The sequence below is a fragment of the Alosa sapidissima genome, chromosome 14, assembly GCF_018492685.1.
Source record: "Alosa sapidissima isolate fAloSap1 chromosome 14, fAloSap1.pri, whole genome shotgun sequence".
Lineage (NCBI taxonomy): Eukaryota > Metazoa > Chordata > Actinopteri > Clupeiformes > Clupeidae > Alosa > Alosa sapidissima.
This window is the reverse complement of record NC_055970.1, coordinates 17,967,009-17,987,269: the sequence shown is the minus strand read 5'-3', so window position 1 is coordinate 17,987,269 and position 20,261 is coordinate 17,967,009. Positions and strand designations below refer to the sequence as shown.

The 20,261-nt window shown below is 45.4% G+C and overlaps 1 protein-coding gene across 3 annotated transcripts in view; it reads right to left on the bottom strand.

Annotated features, from left to right (window-relative positions):
• adamtsl3 (ADAMTS-like 3) overlaps positions 1-20,261 on the bottom strand; it is a 108,152-nt gene that overhangs the window by 37,574 nt on the left and 50,317 nt on the right. For all 3 annotated transcript variants that reach the window (XM_042061906.1, XM_042061907.1, XM_042061908.1), the window contains exons 4-9: positions 19,092-19,219; positions 15,125-15,170; positions 13,644-13,880; positions 10,415-10,541; positions 4,328-4,402; positions 899-1,056 (exon numbers count right to left, since the gene is read on the bottom strand). In XM_042061906.1, coding sequence (XP_041917840.1) covers positions 899-1,056; positions 4,328-4,402; positions 10,415-10,541; positions 13,644-13,880; positions 15,125-15,170; positions 19,092-19,219 — 771 coding nt within the window. The remainder of the gene's footprint in view (positions 1-898; positions 1,057-4,327; positions 4,403-10,414; positions 10,542-13,643; positions 13,881-15,124; positions 15,171-19,091; positions 19,220-20,261) is intronic.

Genomic DNA, 20,261 nt, shown 5'->3' with positions numbered 1-20,261 from the left:
ACCTCGATGCCAACCCAAACCACTGTTATCCTTTGCGACAACATTCAGGCTCCATGTAATCAAACACTGGACACAGTCGTTTTTTAATGTGGTTCCATCCAAATTAATAATTTCAACATCAATAATGGCATTACTCAAAGATGAGAAACAAGGCCGTTCCCATAAGCCAATGATGTTTTCAAAGCCAATAGCGTTTGAAGTTAGAGGACATGTGGAGCGGTTTCTTGGCTAAAACAGGCCGGTCCAAATCCTAAATGCCATGACATCACTTGTTCCACACAAAAGACGGCATCTTGCGTCTGCCGTCAGATATCCAGCGGTCTTAACCTGCTCATAATGATGCTTGCTGAGGCCGTGGCGGCGAGCATGGGGCTCTAATTTGCTGCAGAAGTGCGTCATCTTAAATTAGCACAATCCTGTGATGACACCGACGGCTTGCCAGGGATATTTATTCTGCGCGCTTGTGTGGCCATAAGTGCTTTGAAATTGCTTGGGAGTTCATACATGTATGTACTCTGTGAGAGTATAGAGTTACATAAAAGCCTGTGTAGCAGAAACGGGAACATATCACAAACATATTTACAGCACGGAGAATTGATGCACTGAACAGCAACGAGAGCAAAGTTATTGAGAGGCTGCAAAACACACTGCCTGTGCTGTGCCATATTTTAAAGAAGGAGCTCTTGGCTCAATAACAGATGGGTCTAAAACTAAACAGCCTTGTCAGGGCCTGGAAATAAATGCTGCAAATATTGTTTAAAATACTGCCATACATTTTCCATTCCATGGTATGCCTTTTATTTCGCTTGCTCTTGGCCTACCTCCACCCAGCCCTTCCCACTCTTCGCGCAGTTGAAATATGCCCCTCCACCTGTTGGAGCCCGTGGCTAGCACTCACTTTGATGGTGAAGTCGGCTGCCAGGGGCCCGGGGCTGCGCAGCGTCTGCCTGTCTGGGCTGCGCTGGAACTCCACGGTAGTGTTTCCCAGGACATGCCATCCCGGAACGCTCAGGACCTGCTCCTCCCGCCTCCCCTGGACTGTCTGCGCCTCCACAACTGAAACACACAGAGAGGGGGGGTTAAAGGGGTTGAGGGAAGAGGGGTCAGCATCCAGCCTGGTGACCAGGTCCCTAGTGAAAATGAAAGAGCCACATATCTTTCTTTTCAAGGAAAATGCTACATCAGCATCTGGTGATAGCATTCATTAGGAAAAAGCCAAAAGGAATGTCCACATGAAGAAATAAGTGTAGCTTTAACATTCATATTAAAGGTTTATATTTATTAATGCTGAAAGCTTAAGCATATTCTGTCAAACAATCCACGGACAAGCTTCACAAACATATTTTGTGCACATTTGTGTTTTAGGCTTAGTGAGATCATAAATTAGTTAGAGCGTGTTTTGAAAAAATATTTTTTAACAGCATGAAACCAACATGTCATTGTGTATCCGAGTCATTTTCTGTTTGCAAACCGCTGTGCTAAAATGAATAACAGAGTGAACTGTTCGAGAGATTCATTAACATTCCAAAAAATCTGCAGTCTTCCCAGTATTAATCACTGGAGAATCAACAAGGGAGTGTTATGAATTAGCACGACCAAACATGCAAATAAAAACATTTAGCTGCCTGAAGGTGATGTTGCATAAACCTTGCATGTGGCAATCATTCAAAATGAGAAGTGTCACTGGACTAAATAAATATAAAACTAATTGAATACTCCAAAAATAATCACCTTCAGCTGTGTGGTTACACATCGATGGACATTTTTCCTGTCACATTTAAAGTTTGTTTAGCTTTCCTTTCCCTCACATGTGTGATTCTGAGATAAACAGTTTTGCTGACGAAGACTATCAAACCGTTCCCAGAAAACATAGCTCCCATTAAAATGATAGAGTGACTAACATTTCAACAAATGCATGTTATGTTTTCAAAATGGCTGGGAGTGCACAGTAATTTCAGAAACTATGTTACAATTTGGAATTTCACAACTTGAACCAATTAAGACATGTTGTATGCTGCCATGCCATGCAAAAAGCCATTCATAATTCAAATGGCTGCGAAATAACTCCATTAAGGCTGGTCTAAGGGGAAATATGATTATATATTTTCTTAATAGCTTCTGAAAATATTTAGTTTTTGCAGAGTTCATGAACTTATGTCCACAGTACTGGAAAAGGGAAAAAGACCTGTTTTCTTTCGTTTTTTGTGGGTTTTTTACCCGCTTCAAAATTTCATACAATACTCTTCTGCTCTAGCATATGGCTTGTCTCTTTATTATCTGGTATAGCAATTTTAAGGTCACTCAAAATCCAACCTTTTTTCAAAACGCTTGACAAGACAAACATCCCATAGATCGCCTGGAGCACATTAGTATAGTAGTAAAGTATATATAGTATATATACTTTTTTGATCCCGTGAAGGAAATTTGGTCTCTGCATTTAACCCAATCGGTGAATTAGTGAAACACAAACAGCACACAGTGAACACACAGTGAGATGAAGCACACACTAATCCCGGCGCAGTGAGCTGCCTGCTACAACGGCGGCGCTCGGGGAGCAGTGAGGGGTTGGGTGCCTTGCTCAAGGGCACTTCAGCCGCGGCCCACTGGTCGGGGCTCGAACCGGCAACCCTCCGGTTACTAGTCCAGAGTGCTAACCAGTGGCCCACGGCTGCGTCATTAAAAGTGACGGCTGCCACCAGCGGTGTGGACAGACGGTCCCATGTGAGCAAGACGCTGAGGGGCGTCAGTCTGCTCAACACGTGGGTCTCCTGGACGGTCGCAGGGCGGTCACTGGAGCCCATCTCTCATCTCTCCTGTCTGGGACAGGACGCCCCCAATATAGACCCTTACCCCTCCAGCCCTCACCCCCTCATCCCCTCCCCTGTCCTCAGTCTCAGTTCTGGGCCTCTGCTCCAGACCCAGCAAAACCCCTTCATGCTTCCTGAATATCATAGCACTTGCAAACTGACCACCACAATGCACAGTGTATAAATCTGACATGTTAGGAGAGTGGTAAAAAGCCAGAAAAAAAAAAAATCTCCTCTCTAGCCTCCTCCTCATGGACGGATTATGAACTTTCGGGCCCCTGGGCTCAGATGTATTAAGGGCCCCACACTAATTGTCGCATATGTAGGAGGGGGTTCTTCCCCAGAACACTTTTAATTTGTTTGATGTGATTTCCTGTATTCTGGTGCATTTTGGGGATGGCCAATACTTTAATTCAATCAGATTCATAGCCTACATCCTGATTTGTTGATATTGAGGCAATGATTCCATGGAAAGACTTGGGCTTCAGGACCCCCTGACCCCTTGGGCCCCTGGGCCTGGGCCCGGTAGGCCCGTGCAGTCATCCATCCCTGCTCCTCCTGGCTGTTACTGTTCCTTCACAAAACAGCTTGTGTACTCACAGAGATGAGCAAAGACTGTGCAATAATGTGCAACACTCCAAGTGCAGAATTAAAGGTTGAGTAGTTAAAGAGCCATACAAGGTTAGCTAAATAATATCAAGTGCACCGACGTGGGAGAGACGGCGAGCCGTTTCCAGCGGCCGCAAGGAGCTCTGTGCAAAGACTGCACAGCGAGGGCTTCCTCTATAAATCAGGATGGCAGCCTACCTGCCAAGCTCCCCACCGCATGTCAGACGGAGGAGCGGACGGAGAGTGAGCCTGAGCGAAAGTGACCGAGGAGGGAGTGAGCGCGGGGCCGGCCGGCGCGACACAAAAGGACGGACTGTGGAACAGAACAAAGGTGGCGGTGGCGATGGTGGGAGAGTGCGAGTGAGAGGAAGAGAGCCCGTGCAGTCAGGCGCTATTTATGTCCGGGCTTTAACCTCATTTAATGACGGCTTTGTTTGTCTTGCAAGTGATCCTTTCCTGAAAAAGAGATCTGTACCTGAGAATTTACTGCCGCTCTAACGCAGAGGAAAAGCCATTCAGCTCTAATAGGAGCCGAATGTTAAACGACATTGTCAGGACCACTTAAAAACTCGGGCCTCTCCAAAAATACATCTTACCCAGATACGCAGGGGTGGGGGGGAGGGTCTGGGGGAAACACACGAGGATCTATCTCTCACACGTATTTCACATGATTTAATAAAGAGGAAACTATTCTCCAAGTGAGCCATGGTGGAAAGCAGTGATGTGCTTTCAGCATGGTGAACTTTTCACCCCAGGGGGGGGTTTCTGCATCCACAGGCTCAGCACAGGTTGATTTTTTCAGGGTTAACTGAGGGGCTGACTGCTCACGGTCTCCGCTTGGATAGCTGATATTTTCGAGGCAAGGCGGGGGGGTGAGTGAAAGGTGGTGATGGCGGGGGAGTTCTACTCACTGATGACATCAGGTCCCTTGGCTGTAATCCTCAGGTTCCGGCTTCCTAGAGGAATTTCAATGACGGTCTTGACGGCTGTAAATTGAAGCACAAACAAGAGAGAGACCTTAGGTGATGATGCACACACTTCCTGACTGTTACTCGCCACCCCGAACTAAAACCTCTGTCACCAATGTGAGAAAAGGGGAAAAAAGGTCCTCTTCAAATGTTTAAAGGCATTTCCCTTTATTCACATGTCCATATCTGCATAAGATGCTAACAGCGGCTGCTAAGAGTACTCATTGTGATTTAGACTAGGCGCCTGTGTGTGTTTGTGTGTGTTTGTGTGTGTGTGTGTGTGTGTGTGTGTGTGTGTGTGTGTGTGTGTGATATATCACATTCCTCAAGGGCCAGTGGTGCATTACTGGGCTTGGCTCTTGAACAGTAAGGATCCTGAAGTGGTGCTCGAGGGGTGACTGGCAGGTGATATAACTTGATCTGAATAGTATAAGCAGCTCGTAACGCTCCTGCTAATGGTGCTTCTTATGTGGCCACCCAACACAACTGACGCTCCCATCCACCCCCTCCCAACTCAAACACTCACACAAACATACACACACATACACACAGACAACCCTAAAGCAAGGCCGACCTGACAGATTCATGGACTACAGAAGGTCAGGGAATGGTCATAGTCTAGAGTACGATAGCAGGACAGTCTTTCTCTTTCTTTCTTTTTCTTTCTTTCTTTCTTTCTCTTTCTCTCTTGCACACACACACACACACACACACACACACACACACACACACACACACACACACACACACACACACACACACACACACACACACACACACACACACACTGGGGCATGCAGCATGCTGAAATTAAAAATTGCTTTTGGAGTGCTTGTCTCACGCTTGAGCGGCTCTCGGAGCTGTGAGCCAAGTGAGGGGAGTGCGGTGTTGGCTGTCTGCAGAGCGGCCTTTAGGCCCAGGGAGCAGCAGACTAATTGTGATCCCTCCGCTCTCGTCTCAGACGCTCGGATGCGAGGCAGAGGGCGCGGCGTGCCAGGAATGCTGGAGCGGAACGCAGAACGCTGTGGCTTCGCTCAGCCTCCCCGCACCTAAAACGCATCTCAGCCACCATCCAGCCGCATCCTCAACCAACCCCGCCACCCCTACTACCCCACACCCTGACCCCCCACCCACCGACAGGCCCAGGCGCAGTAACTGAAGTCTGTCTGACTTAGGATGGTCCTTGCCAGCACTCAACCCGTTTTAAACCCGGCTGATCCACCCAGTTGCCAAGAGGATAAGGCTTTTAGAGTGTTCTTGTGTTCCGTCCCCTCGCCCCCCACCCAAAGACATCCGTTAGCGTGATGGACCACATAACTCTTCCTTTCCCAGGATACGAGGTGACAAGCGAGTAGGGTTTGTTTAATGAAGCATTTTGGAGGCTTTTTGGAAAGTTGGCCGTTTTCCACCCCACGAGAAACAGTCCTGGATTTCGTTCTGGAGTCGGACAGCAGAGCGAGGTCCAGAGTGGATGTAGGATTAGCCATGCCTATTTTCTGTTTTGTTTTAAAGAGAAGCCTCTCTGGAAATTTATGAAGCAAACATAATTTGGAGAAGATGCATGTCAGAGCTGCAACACATCAAGCTGTCCCTCAGCATGTGTGCGACTCGTCCTGGTTCATCTTTTCCTCATTTGGAGTGTAATTGATTTAGCACCTGAGACAAGACAGCAAAAATTTTACAGGGCATCTGCACACAATAAGGCTGCATTCTGGTTAATCATCCCAGATGTATTTTAAACAGCAGTGCAAAGTATGTAACATCACATCTTTTTCCGGATACTTTAAACGGATGAGTCAAAACAACTGATGGGTCAACCCAACTGGGACTATGGTGAGGCTATTGAAGCACATATGCAAAATGTATCAATTAAATTTTAAAATATGACTCACCCTGCTATAAAACTCACAGAAATATGTTGCTAGCCTAGGACTATAATAAAAACTATAGATTTGAGCAAAGGACCACTGGAATCCATATGTTGTGGATAATGTATAGTCTCTACGTCAATCTAGAGAAATAAATCCAGACAGGACGAACAGAACTGTAATGCACAGCTTATTATATGATTTTCTTGCCAAAGCGATAAAAGACTTTTCTACAAAATATGTCTTTTTTATGATTCTGTTGCTGTTTCCTGGCTTCTACTGAGAAAAATAGTTCTCCATGAAAACAGAACTTTCAGGTTTCAGGTGTTGCATAGCAATGCAATACTTTCTGACATACTGTAGGTTAAAATACATTTCCATTACTGTACAGTATGTGATTGAAGAATGACATGGAAGATGTGAATCACTAGTACAAAATCTGTTTGCAGTGGCATTAGTCATTACTCATTTTGATATCATTCATATAATTTATTTCATACGATATCAGACTCACTGAGATCACTATTTTAATTCTATGGAGCTTTCTGAAGAGCCATACAATAAACTGTAATAGTCCTTACAGCAATACTGTGAGATGACTGATGATTGGAGCTTATATAATGTGTTGTTAGTCGCTTTACAGGAAGAAACCATCCAAACAGGCAGAATCAGTGGACTGGCCCGTCTGAAACAGAGAGGCCCTCTCTAGTATGCCCCTTGGAATAGTGTAGCCAGTCACAGATCAGTTGACATTTACGATGCGGAGGCGCTGCCATTATTTTCAAACTGGTTCAGTCCATGGAAAAGAAGAGGCCATGTCCAAATGCAACTGATGTCCAACTACATTCCTATCCTATGCCAGGTTGGATTTGTGAAGCTGGCCGACTTGAGTTACAGCAGGAATTTAAACAAAGATGGCATTGGTGGAAGGAGGAAACAAAAAAAGAAAGGAGGTTTCAGAGTTGAACAATTCTGTTTAGGTTTGCGGGGCTAAACCTGCTTCCTCTGTCCTACTTTGCTTGTGCTTTGTGTTTGTAAACAAGGCTTGCGATGTGCGTTATTCTCGGCTTAGACATATGCTATGCAGAGGATGGCGTGGGCTGACACATCCTTGAAAAACAAGATGCTTAAATCTGCATATCATGTCCTCTTTCAACCTTTTGTATTTGTGGATTTTTATCGAGGCAATCAACAAAAAGAAAAGCTTAAAATAAGATTAACTCTGTGAAAAGTTTAATGCTAATTATTTATAATTTTGCTTTTATGAGCATGGAAAATGCAATCTAATAGAATATTCAACTGCAGCCTGCATATTTATGCACTTTCACATTCTACCTGCAGTTAATAAATGAAAATTTGTTGTGCCCTGTTCACCAAGGCAATTTCTTTGACAACCTTATCCGTTAATCCAAAGAGGTGAAAAAAAATCTTCAAGATGGAGTCCATTAGTCATGGCTGTCTTCAGTTCTCTTATTATACAGTACCTGCTGAAGTCAGGGAATTGTGCGAGAAGCAAAGCTTTATAGGTCAGGGACTGTTCAGATCTAGACTTGCCGACTCACCCCTAATAGAAGCAGAGAGCGATGGGCCTGCGGTTGCCTATTTAGACAAGTGGAGCTGAGATTTTAAGATTTGAGATTTTGAGATTTGCCACTGAGAAGAGATACCTCTGGGCTCTAGATATGGCTGGAAGCAGCACCATCCGTGTGGTTTACGCAGAATATTTTAGTACAAGGCGAGAGGTTTATAGAAAGGTTGAGTGTTAACGCTATTTTCCGATGCATGAGGGCCCTACAGTACTTCTCCCTCTGAATATGGGCAGAGTCTTTCAACAATTAAGTCGAGTTGGAAGGGGGCCAGCGTCTATGGTGCCCCCCAAAAAATAATTACTTTTGGAAACGTATTCGGCAAAATCTTGGGATTTATGAGTGCAATGAAAGAAGTGAGACTCCAGTTTTAAGCTCGTCAGCTGTCACCGACAAAATAGTCTTTCCAAACAGAGAGGAGAAATGCCACATAATTAGTTTTTACACTGATCATAATTGGGCTGATACGAGAGGAAATTAGCTGTGAGTTCACTTCAGGGCTTACTTTTCCATGCAGCCGTGGAGCAAACCCTGGAGGCAGGCGTGATTAATGGATACTAGAACACAAAACGCAAAGACGCCGGAGGAAAACAAAAGTCAACTATAAACCCTCGGTCCTGTGCTGCATGTCCTCTCTCTCGTTCCCTCTCTTTCTTTCCATCTCTGTCTCCCTTTCTTGCAGCCGGTATGCAGGGCTCCTCCACTCCTGACAGGAATGGGCCGGAACTGCCAGCAGCTCATTAGGAGGTTTACTGCATATTAATGACGAGAAGGGCAAGAAAGCAACCAGGAATCCGGACTATCATCCAGAAAAATAACAGCCTGGAGAGCGCGGCCTATCTGATTACCGGAGTTACATGCGGCCGCCTGGTGCCAGCTCTGCTATGGGACTTAAAGGAAGCCGGCATGTCATCACTGCACACGGTGAATTATTAGGTAGGCGGCCTTTATTAGAGTGAGCGTAACGTGCTTGGATTGAGTTACTCCGAGATTTGGTTAAACAGGCTCTTAAAGTGAATGGCATGATGCTGTGAAAATGCCTGCGACTGCCACTCTGAAACAAAAGTTCTAGTCTTTCTTCGTCTTTGAGCGCTTTGTTCCATGGGGAATTTGGATGAGGTAAATGACTGGCGCGCAACTGCCAGCCACAGACGCACCGATGCTGGAGAGTCTGGGGCTCTCCAAAAACAATATAAAGTTCTATTTCCACTATATAACATTTGAGCACATCCCCATTTACAGGTTGGCACTGAGGCAGACTTATGCATATACCACTGCAAGTGCATTTAGACCTAGTATTTTAGCTATCATAGATGGTGTGAGTGCAGAAAACCAGCAGGTCACCTAATTATTATAGGTGTGCCTCACAAGGGAAGAAATACAATTAGGCAGTCGCACCCTCTTGTACAATGTTCTTGTTCATAGTAACGACAATAATACTAAAACGAGGCCTTAAATTCAAAACCCATTAAATGGAATATTGTAGTGTTTTACTTTAGGACCAACAGGACACATTACAATTTGGCAACAAACTTTAAGCACTCAATGATTTTTTTTTCCCTTTTCCAAATGTAACTTACATCATGAAACTATTTATAAAATCATTTATAAAAAGCAACAGTAAATCATGTGTGAATGTTGAACCCACATAAATCCCAGACCAATAAACAAAAGATGTCTGCACAGACAGAGACTGCTTCACAAAAAAAAAAAATCATATTTGGAGTTCTTGAGGAGCATCCAGTACCGCATGGCACCGGTAACCTCTGAAAACGAGACCAAGGATGTTCGCTCTCGGAATGCTAACTGTGTGCGCTGGCAGTCTGACTGCTGGAGACATGTCCTTCATTAGGCAGCTGTGGAGAGGGCCTTGCCGGGCCCTGGAGATGTTCTGGGAAACGCTGAAGGTCTTTTTGAAGCAGCCCTCCCCCTGACCTGGAGCAGCGCTGTCAGGCCTTCAAAACTTGAGTACAGTAACAAATAGTTACCAGATAAATACAAAGCGCCCCAAAGTCAATACCACGGAGCTTTCTGTGGCTTTGTGCAAAAATGAAAACAGTCATGTCCAAACCATCATGGTTCTTGAGAAATCTGGATGGACTTAATTTTTTAAAACAATTTACAAACTTCAAATGCTCCTACAAGAACTGTTGCAATTATGCTCCGAGTTTAGTGCCTCGGACAAATACTCCAAGTACTTTTTTTTAAAAGTGCACTGCACGAAGAATAAAACTGATGGCGGCCAAAAGGAATTTTTATCTACGCATTAACTTTTATGATCAAAACTGCATTGAAAAAAAAACAAAACAAAGCATTTTGCTCAGTGTGAGTGTTCACAGGACAGCCCAGTCTGTATGCAGCCCAGGCCAGATGGAATGCAGAGGGGCTTGTGTTCACAGTGCTGCTGCGGGCCATGGCAATAACAGTGTGGCTATGGCCAAGCAACGGAGTCTGTCTACAAAGGCCCTGACAGCCTAAACAGGTGCCAAAAGGCCAGCAAGTGGGTGCTGTGTGTGTGGAAGGAGCAGTGAAGAGAGTGGGTCGCTACCAGCGTGGGGGTGATATGGTGTACCTACGTTCGTCCGGTGAGACGTGCGACAGGGTCTGGCCTCGGACCAGCCGGCAGGTGGATCCGTCGCCGGCGCAGACTCCGCAGTTGTCCTCCTTGGCGTTGCTCCCAAGCTGTCGATCACATCCCACCTCCTGCCAACAGCAACAGAGAGGGAAGAGGGGGTGGTGGGAATCGCACTGACACAGCACACAAACACTCCGGGTTTTTTTTTTTTTTTTTCAGGAATTCTGCTTGTTTTCCGATCTCTCTTGCTCGCCGCTCCTTCACCAGCACACAATGTCATACAAATGTGCCCAGGCTGGTGAGAGACTACATACAGTACATAGCCTCATTCTGTCAGAATGAGGAACCGAGTGAGGAGCCGGTCTCCAGACTCATCCATCAAAGACAATATCATTGCACGACTCTTTTCCGGCACACCTCCGGCAGGCAGGCAGGCAGGCAGGCACGCAGGCAGGCAAGCACAGCGCAGATGTGAGCCAAGGAGTGCCTCATGCCAAACTGCATGATAGTAATGTTGATGTATTAAGAGTCTGACAGAAACAATACTATTATGTCTCTTTTTGGTCTACAAAATTTACTATGCAAGTACAAATTTTTACCAAAAAATAGGAATAGTTATGTGCGAATAAGATGTGACTACATACTGTAGCTGGCTGCATGATTTTAACATGTATGCCTCTATAATGACATCTTTTACTCCAGCCCATAAAGTTTGTGTGATATAATTCTGCACTCATGCATTAACCTTTCATTTCTCTCGGCTATGTACTTGGGGAAAATCTCCATCGCAATGGCAGAGCTAAAATGGAAGTGGGACGGAAAAGCAGCTGCCAAGTGAAAAGCTCAGCAGGGAAAACAAAGGCACTGCATTCCCTGGGACGGAGACAGCCACTAAAGGCTTTTCCCACTCGCCTGCCGCTGCACCTGTTTTCAAGCTATGGCCAGGTATGGGGCTGTTCCACTGATGTGGGAGTGGAATGTCTGCCCGCTTACTGTGCTTTAGATCATACTTAGTTTTATTCATCTCTCTCTCTCTCTCTCTCTCTCTCGCTTCTTTTCTTCTGAATGATATCCCTGGAGAGTATCTACAGAGGCACCTGTGATTCAATTCATTCAGCAAGGATTTAACCCATTTTTTCGAGGGGTGGGGTGGGGGGAGGGTGGGGGTGGTGGGTAGTGAACGCACCTCCGCCTCTCCCCATCTCACTCGGCTTGCACGGCATACTGCTGTGCGCTTCCCCCAGAATCTGCCACCTACGGGAGGAATGCGGCCAAGATTCACAGCAGAACGTCAAGGTTAAAAAAACAGCACACACTTCCCAATGCCATGGGAAAGGCAGCCAGCAAAAACAAACAGCCTAGCAATAACCGGTAGCTCCGGTAAACAGGCACATGTAAACAGTCAGGGATCATTTAGGGCCATTATCCTAATGACCTGGGACTCTGGTCGAATTAGACACAGCACAATGCAACCAGAGAGAGAGAGCTGGTATGACATGGCACTGGGCAAAATTACCATTCAAATTTCGGGATTTTGATATTCTACCTCTGTTCCGGAACAGAGAGGCCGGGTCACAGTGAAAATGACCCTCGCCACTGCATGGAATTATGAGATTAGGATTACAGTGGGACAATACGGTGGATTGTTTTATGACAAACACAGGTCAAGGCCAATGAAGAGGGAAAGTCACTACTTGATGTGGTGATCCTTGAGTCAAAAAGTATCAGTGACATGATAATAGCCCATAGACATGAGCAGAGGGCCGATCCCCCTAATTATGAAGTGGTGGTTGGCCTTCCGAAAGCATGTATTTGTATTGGAAATTCATGTCAAAACCCTGACAACCTTCCAATGAAAGAGGAAGAGTAATTATCCTCCCATTCCAGGAAGCAGTAGCAGCAGCCCTTTTGTGAATGCTGGGCCTTGTGCGTGTATCGCTGCTGAAGCTGGAGTCATGGTCAGCTGGAAACCCAACCCAGACTCTGGGCATCGGCCCGCCTAACCTTCCCTCCGCCCCACCCCGAGCCCAGTCCAGTCCAGCCGGCTCCTTGGCCCCCTCTCTCTCTAAGGAATGCAGGACCCCTTCAGGGAGTTGGACTGGCACACACACACACACACACACACACACACGTGCTTGCACGAGTGCACACACACAGACACACACACAGACCTATGTGCCAGCGTGTGTGCACACGCGCACACACACACACACACACACACACACACACACACACACACACACACACAAACACAGACACAGACACACACAAATGTATGTGCCTGAATGCATGCACACACACACACACACACACACACACACACACACACACACACACACACACACACACACACACACACACACACACACACACACACTCTGCTCGGGTCAGACTGCTTTCACCGCTGATGCCTGCCCGCCTCAGCACTTCCAGATCTCAAGACCGCACTGCACCCGAGACCACCCCAATCACCAAAAGCACTGATATCTAAATAAGCGCGGGCTGATGGAGAGCTTCATCTGTCTAGTGCACAGGAGTTGGCAGGGCGCACACATTCATTCCTCTGCAGTGGAGCTGCTTCCAGCAGGGCAGACTGCACTAAATATAGGCTCCGGGGGCTTTGGATGGGTGACACTGACTGGAGGAATTTTTCCATGTTTAAGATTATTATTTCATTATCTTCTCATTTTTAGGTGCATGGTTTCTCCCAGGCTGGCTACTGCGGATTGTTCGGTTATGTCCAAGGAGAACATCTTGGACGGGGGAGCAGAAGGCCCTGGTGTGTACAGTAAGTGCCGCTCGTGGGCCTCGGGTTTAATAGAGATTGATAGCATGACACGGGAAGATGACTTCAGGGACTGGAGCTGGCGTTCAAGGAGGATAAACGCTTTCACACACACACACACACACACACACACAGACACACACACACACAGACACGCTCTTAACCAGACAGCACAAAACTATACTGTATATTCACACTCCCCAGTGGTGAAGTGTGTGTGTATGTGTGTGTGTGTGTGTGTGTGTGTGTGTGTGTGTGTGTGTGTGTGTGTGTGTGTGTGTGTGGAATATTGGCACATGAAAATAAGGGATCTACTGTGTGAATCACACATTGAGATATTTATAGAGAACCTTATCACCTCATCATTACAGTACAATGAATTACTATGTGATGCACAATACCTATTTTCACTTCAGCTAGCAATGTTCTGCATCCACTGCATTACCTGGCAGATCCCGCTGATGCACATGTCGAAAGAGTCCGTTCGACAGCGTGTGCCGTCAAGAACCTTGGGCGCCAGCTCCAGCACCAGGCTCTTGCCCCGCGCCTGGCACTTGAGGGCACAAGGCGCGACCGGGTCGTTGATGACGGGCACCCACTCATGAGCTTGGCCCTGGTACTTGATGTCGTTATGTGCCGAGCACTGCTGGGCTCGGAAGTCCCCTGACTCCTTTGGACAGTCCTGCAAGAGAGAGGTAGTGGTTTGAGATGATCATTCACTGCCAGTCTTAGTTTCCCACAGCAACACAGTCCATCCTAAAGCAGCTATGAACACTCTACCGAGCACTGTGCTGATCTAACCAAGTGTTATTAATCTTATCAAAAAATCTAGTTGGTATTGTTTGTAGTATGAAAATAATTTTACTTAATTTAATAACAGTTTCATTCATTTTAACATGTCTCATCATGAAAACAAGCAAATTTGGCTGCCAGTGCAAGCCAATTTGTCTTGATAAGACGCCTTAAAATCAGTCAAACTCTTATTAAATTAAGTCAAAATGATCTTACAAGAGAGCGCTAGGTAAGTGTCTTTATACTAAAAACAATACCAACTAGATCTTAATGTAAGATTAATAAAATTGTGATTTAACATAACATTTTATTTTGTGCACTGTGCCCAAATGAATGAGTCGGCGGAGATGGGACAGTTCCAAAACAGCGAGCGTCTGTCACTCAAACTCTCGTTTGGGCATCTGGATATCTCACAGATGGCAATCTTAATCAGTGCTCCACTGTCCATGGCAGGGCCTTTAAACTTTTGCTTCTAATCAATGGGCCGCAATCAACCGCGGAGGCCCCACATGCCTTTTTGACGAAGCTCAAGTGGCCTTGATTGAGACAAGGCCTTATACGATAGAGTAATTCATAATGACATATCTTCATCTCTGGGTCAATCATGGAATAAACAGAAATTGGCTTAACTCAAAAGCAAACCCCATCAATGCCAATTCAGTGCTGTGTGGGGGGAAAAGAAATATCTCACTAGCACTGAGTCCATCTTCTTGACTGAATTGTTATAAATATTATGCTGGGAAGCTTTCCCACACGCTTTGATGGAAATCATGGTTGGTCTACAATAAAACCAGATGAAACCACTTCAAGGGTACAAAAGCACATCGCCCTTTGATTAAAATAGCGTGAGAGTGACAGCGGACCTCTTGCTCCTCGAAATAGACCCCGTGCAAATAAGGGTGGTCAGTTATACAATGGTGGATGACATTAGTGGGGCAGTTTCCCTTTCTATTCATTTAGAGTGCAGGCAAATGGTGCAGATTTGCCATATGGTAACCCACAGAGTTGTAAAAATAGCCTCGGAAAATGGGCTGCTCCTCTCATCACAGTACATATTCTAATATAAAATGAACTATAACTACAGCCTATAGCCAGACATCCAGGGCATATGTGATAAAGGTTTGCTGAACTTACCATATTGCTGCACGTTCTGTACCGGATATTTCTGCCTTCACAGTTTCTGTAATAGAGGTGGGAATAAAAAATGGTGTCAGCGTTCACAAAGCCTCCAGCAGTTTCTCCTGAGTGTCTTTTCATCAGATTTCACTCACAGGACTCCATTTATCAGGTTAACACATCACTGGGGCTCAGACATTGGAAGTGTGATACCCGTTCCATAAACTGTCAGTGCTCAGGCCTTTCCTGCTACCCACTAGAGTAGACTGTGTGAAATGTGGCCTGCAACATCTATTCACAGCAAGATGGCTACCTACCAGCCCTTGGTAATAATAAGCAGAACCACAAGGGAAGAGCAGGTACCATTGCCGTGTGAAGCTAAACCCCATGCTATGTGTCCCAGAACAAAACATCCCTTTGAGCACACACATGCACACTGGTGTGTTCGTGTTGGAAACCATACCCGGACCAGGACTCAGTAATCGTTCAGCAATCCAGCAAAGGAAAACAACTGCACGCAGCAGTGCTAGCCGGTCAACCGTTCTGGAGTAAATACATGAGTTTTGTCTTCAATTATGCAATGGGAACAGGAAGACTACACTAATGCCATTCAGCTGCCTCCAAAGTCCAAACAAGCACTGTGACAATGTAGGAATGCTTCCCAATAAATGAGGCAATTAATAGCTTCAAGATCCATAAATCATTCAAACACATGGTAAGCCAACACCACCACACAGCTTTAAGAAAACTATGATTTCAGTGGTCTTAGAAAATGTCCTAAAGGCTTTCTTGGGTGTTTTTCTTTTCCTTGGGTCTCGCAGTTGTGTGTATACATCATAAAACCGATGGACGCCCCCTGGAGGGTGACTCAAGATGGAGCAAATAGGTTTTGCAACGACAAAATATTATCATATCTCATCCTATGGCGACGCGCACAGTTGTGCGACCGCAGCGACTATCCAGTGTGTGCGTTTTATGGGCGAGCGGCTCCGTTCTTGGCCACGGCCTCTGACAGATATACGTAGTGATCCCCCCCTCGCTGTATGTTGCTGGAGTGGGGAATCGGAGCACTTCCAAGTAGCTGCTGTGAGGGACGTGATGTGGGGCAGTAACCAGATTACAGGGGAACTGGGCATGCTGGACTCTGGCTCCAAGAGCAACACTAGGCAAAGACATACTCTGAATTCCCCCTTCCTGTTGTGACTAGAGCTTGTGTAAGGCTATGCGTTTTTTTTTGTTCTTTCTTTCCCAAAAAGATTAGGACGGGCTTAAAGTGCCCCTTCTATCTTGCTGCTACCCGGCTCTCCTGAAGATTAGCAGATGGTTTTCAGTGTAGGCTAAATCCCAGCACCTGTCTTCGCAACAGCTCAGTGAACATGAGCAGGTGTCTTGGCTAGAGCTTGGCTAGAGAAGCTGCATGAGTGTGTGCTATGAATCACGGTGGACCTTTTGGCTTTACAATCTCATAATCAACCGCAGAATCACTTCCAGATCTCCCCATAATCAGGGGAGGGAAATCAACAACTTACAATTTGACCGAGTACACAGACAGGCCTCTAAGTGCATCCCATCACAGACAGGCCTCTAAGTGCTGCCCATCTATGGGAAACAAGCAGAGATAGAGAGTGACTGTTGTTCCCATTCATCCTTTGACATTCATGCAGGAAATGAGAAAAATGTCTTCATCCAATAGCAATAATGATAATCTTATCCCAAGGCTACTTTATCACTACTTGATACTTACAATAATCCTTGTTGCAATAAACATTTTAAATAAAAACTGCAAAGACATGATGCAACTGATAGCTACTAAGTACTGGAGTGATAAATCTGGTGCAATGAGCTCTTATCTAATATGCTTTTAAGTGGACAGGGAGGCCTGCTGTGCGCTTTGCACAGGCACATCTGTAACTGGTAAAGAAACCTGAGACCCCCACTGTGCAAACGTCTTCACGCACAGGAAACATTCAATTGGAAAACAATGATTCCAATTTGACAGGGCCGAGCCGTAAAGACGGCCCTAATGAGACTCCACCGGTCGACGGAGCCACGGTGCCCCCCGGTTTGAGTTTCAAGCCGTAACTGGGTGCAGCGGGGCTACCAGGCGCACAATTAGCCCCGGCTAAGCTGCGCCACTCTCTTTATGTGCGTTTTATATTTGCCCAATAAAAAGCTCATTACTGCAGGCCTGGCGATCGTCCTGAGCCTTCCCCCGACGTTATCAGGCGATGCACAGAGCATGTTATTTTCAGCAGTGGAAAAGGCCATAAAAAGTCATGCCAAAGGAGAACACAAGCCAACAGAGTACAGGGGATGTGAAATTATACATGTATGGCACCAGCTTCCAGTGTTGAAAAGATAGGTGCAGCAGACGCAGTGTGTGATCCAGACACACAGTGGAATAAATGGGACTGGTGCAGAAGCCAGACTCTGGAGGATTAGCAGATGATCTGATTTATCGCCACAAGTTCACATGTTTCTGTGGAGCACTCCAGACAGAGTGGGATGTTAGTCTGACCTTGGGATCCTTCTTTGTTTTAATTTTCCGCTTCACTGTCCTCATTTTGGACTACAAGATTCCTCAACAAGGTGTGCCGGCAGCACAATGCTGTCCCCATAGCACATAAATAATCTGGGTTAACACGCTTAATGCTGGTAAGCACTCGGTGACTGGAACCACTTAACATCTTATTGAGTTTCCTCTTGAAATATACAATCACACGTACACAACGCTTATTTTCTGTGGAATGAGCCACTTCCTCTATCTCTTAACTCATTATCCGATCTGCATGATGTAGCCAGATTTCGTTTTCTACATGGCCTCAGCATCTTCCTTTGGGAATACTAAGGGAGGTCCATGACTTATTTTCCATGATGTCTCCCTAATGGTGGAAATGTTTTTTTTTTCCCAATGGTGGATTTGACATAAAACAGGGAGGTGCTTCTTCACATCAGAACGCATGCCAGGGACAACATCAGAATATTATGAGACACTGAGCGCTGAGTGATGGATATCTGTAAGAGTACGTATGATTATGGCAATCATTGGTAGGAGTTAAGACATCGATCAACTGAAAAGCAAACAGTAACATCAGTTATTCTACAGTGTATGAATTTCCCCTTGAGGATCAATAAAGTATCTATCTATCTATCTATGCTTCAGTTATAATCTACATCGTACCGAGGGGAAATTAAATTTAACATTAAGTTCTGTCTGATTGCAGAATAAAAATGATAGGCATTTGAATATCTTGCAATGGACTTGTGCAGAGAGGACATTCTTATATTTCATGTTTGATTAATTTATGAGAAAAAAATTAACCATGCTGAGAAATGATTGAATCTGCTGTTTCTATGCCATTGGCATTTCTGACTTTTCAGGTTATTCATTTTTTGAGACCTTCTCCTATGTTACTTCAATGTCCTTTGTTAACAAGCCACAAGCCAATGTCCTTTGTTAACTAGCCATTTCTGTGTGACATTGGAGAAATTATTTTTCATTAGAGGGGACTAAACAAAACATTGAAGGCCATTTGGCCATGTCCACTCTTTTCAACTTTTCATTTTGAGATTTATTAAAAGTTTGCACCCAACCAATATATTGAAGTCTTTTCAGTGTGCTTTTGTGTGTGTGTGTGTGTGTGTGTGTGTGTGTGTGTGTGTGTGTGTGTGTGTGTGTGTGTGTGTGTGTGTGTGTGTGTGTATGTGTGAGTGTGAAAGTGAAAGGGGGGAGAGATAGAGAGGGGGAGAGAGAGAGTGGCGTGTGTGTGTGTGTGTGTGCGTGTGTGTGCATGTGTGTGTGTGTACAGAGAAAATGAGATAGAGAAAGTGTGTGGTGTGTGTGTCCATGTGTGTGTGAGGGAGAGAATGAGTAAGTGAGTGAGTGTGTGTGTGTGTCTGTGAGTGTGGGTGTCTATGTGTGTGTGTCTGTGCATCTGTAGAGAGGGATCGGCATGTTGATGAGGTAGCCGGCGCGTGACCTGACCCTCCGTTCAGACATCTGCGTAGAGAGTAGGAGGCCCCGCCTCCACAGGTGCGAGAGCACTCGCTCCAGGTGCCCCAGGCATCCCAGCCAGCATCCCTGTCCTCGTCTGACCGCGTGGTCCTGGAGGCCTGGAAGGGACACACAGAGCGGAGAGGCCCATGAACATCATCATCTTCACTTAGCTCACCGCATCCTCCCTCTCTGTCTCCCTCATCCCAACGTGACATCACTTTTCAACTATGATGAAAACAATGTGCTCTTTACGGCGTGCGTGAAACACTCAGCCAACGCTCTTTGGAAATAAGGGCGCTGAGACGCAGGACGTGTCGTCCGCCATGTGGTGATGACATTGGAAAAGTCCAAGGTTTGTTAAATTGAATTAAAAGTAGTACCTCAGTTTAATCTCTGAACATCAACATATAAAACGTTAATAAGTGTATGAAACTGCATGAGAGGAATTTTAAACAATCTTCTGTTTCTCTTTATTTGGGATCTATCCTATGTTGAATATATCTGGCACTAATATTGCACAGAAATAGGATGGAGGTTTATTTTCATGTAAAAGGGTGAAAAGTTAATAAGTCAAAGGAGCAAGAGGTCACTTGTGCATCAGTATCACAAGTAATGTTTAGCTTGCTGTGATCTGGTTCATGGCTAAAAATAATTTGGTATGCTGTATTTAGGTTTTAGTATGTGTTGGCAGGACTTCACTCTTTTAATGGAGACATATTTTCCTTCAGTAGGGGTTCAACATTCTGTGGTACTGAAAATACATTTTGAGGCGGTAACAAATTCTTCCTTTAAATACTCTTTAAATGTAAAGCAAGATATTATTCTAAATCAGTGAAAAAGGCATTGAGGTTGTGCAAGTGCTCTCTGGAGAAACACCCAAAATGACATACATATGTTTCATTAGCACAGAAGTCCCTTTTGAAAACTTGCGATAAGGTATTGATTACCTTGGCAAGGCTGCCTGATTTTAATGCACAACATATCTGATTTCCTGACTAACTCAATTCCATGCCGGGGCCATCGGGAAACAATGCTGGAACATAGATGAAGACAATATTCACCTTTCAGACAGGATATGCATTTCTAGTGTGCAAAAAGGCATTTCTCTGTAATGACAGTCGCTTTCAAAGCCGGGTCAATGTGGCAAAGGAGAGCTTT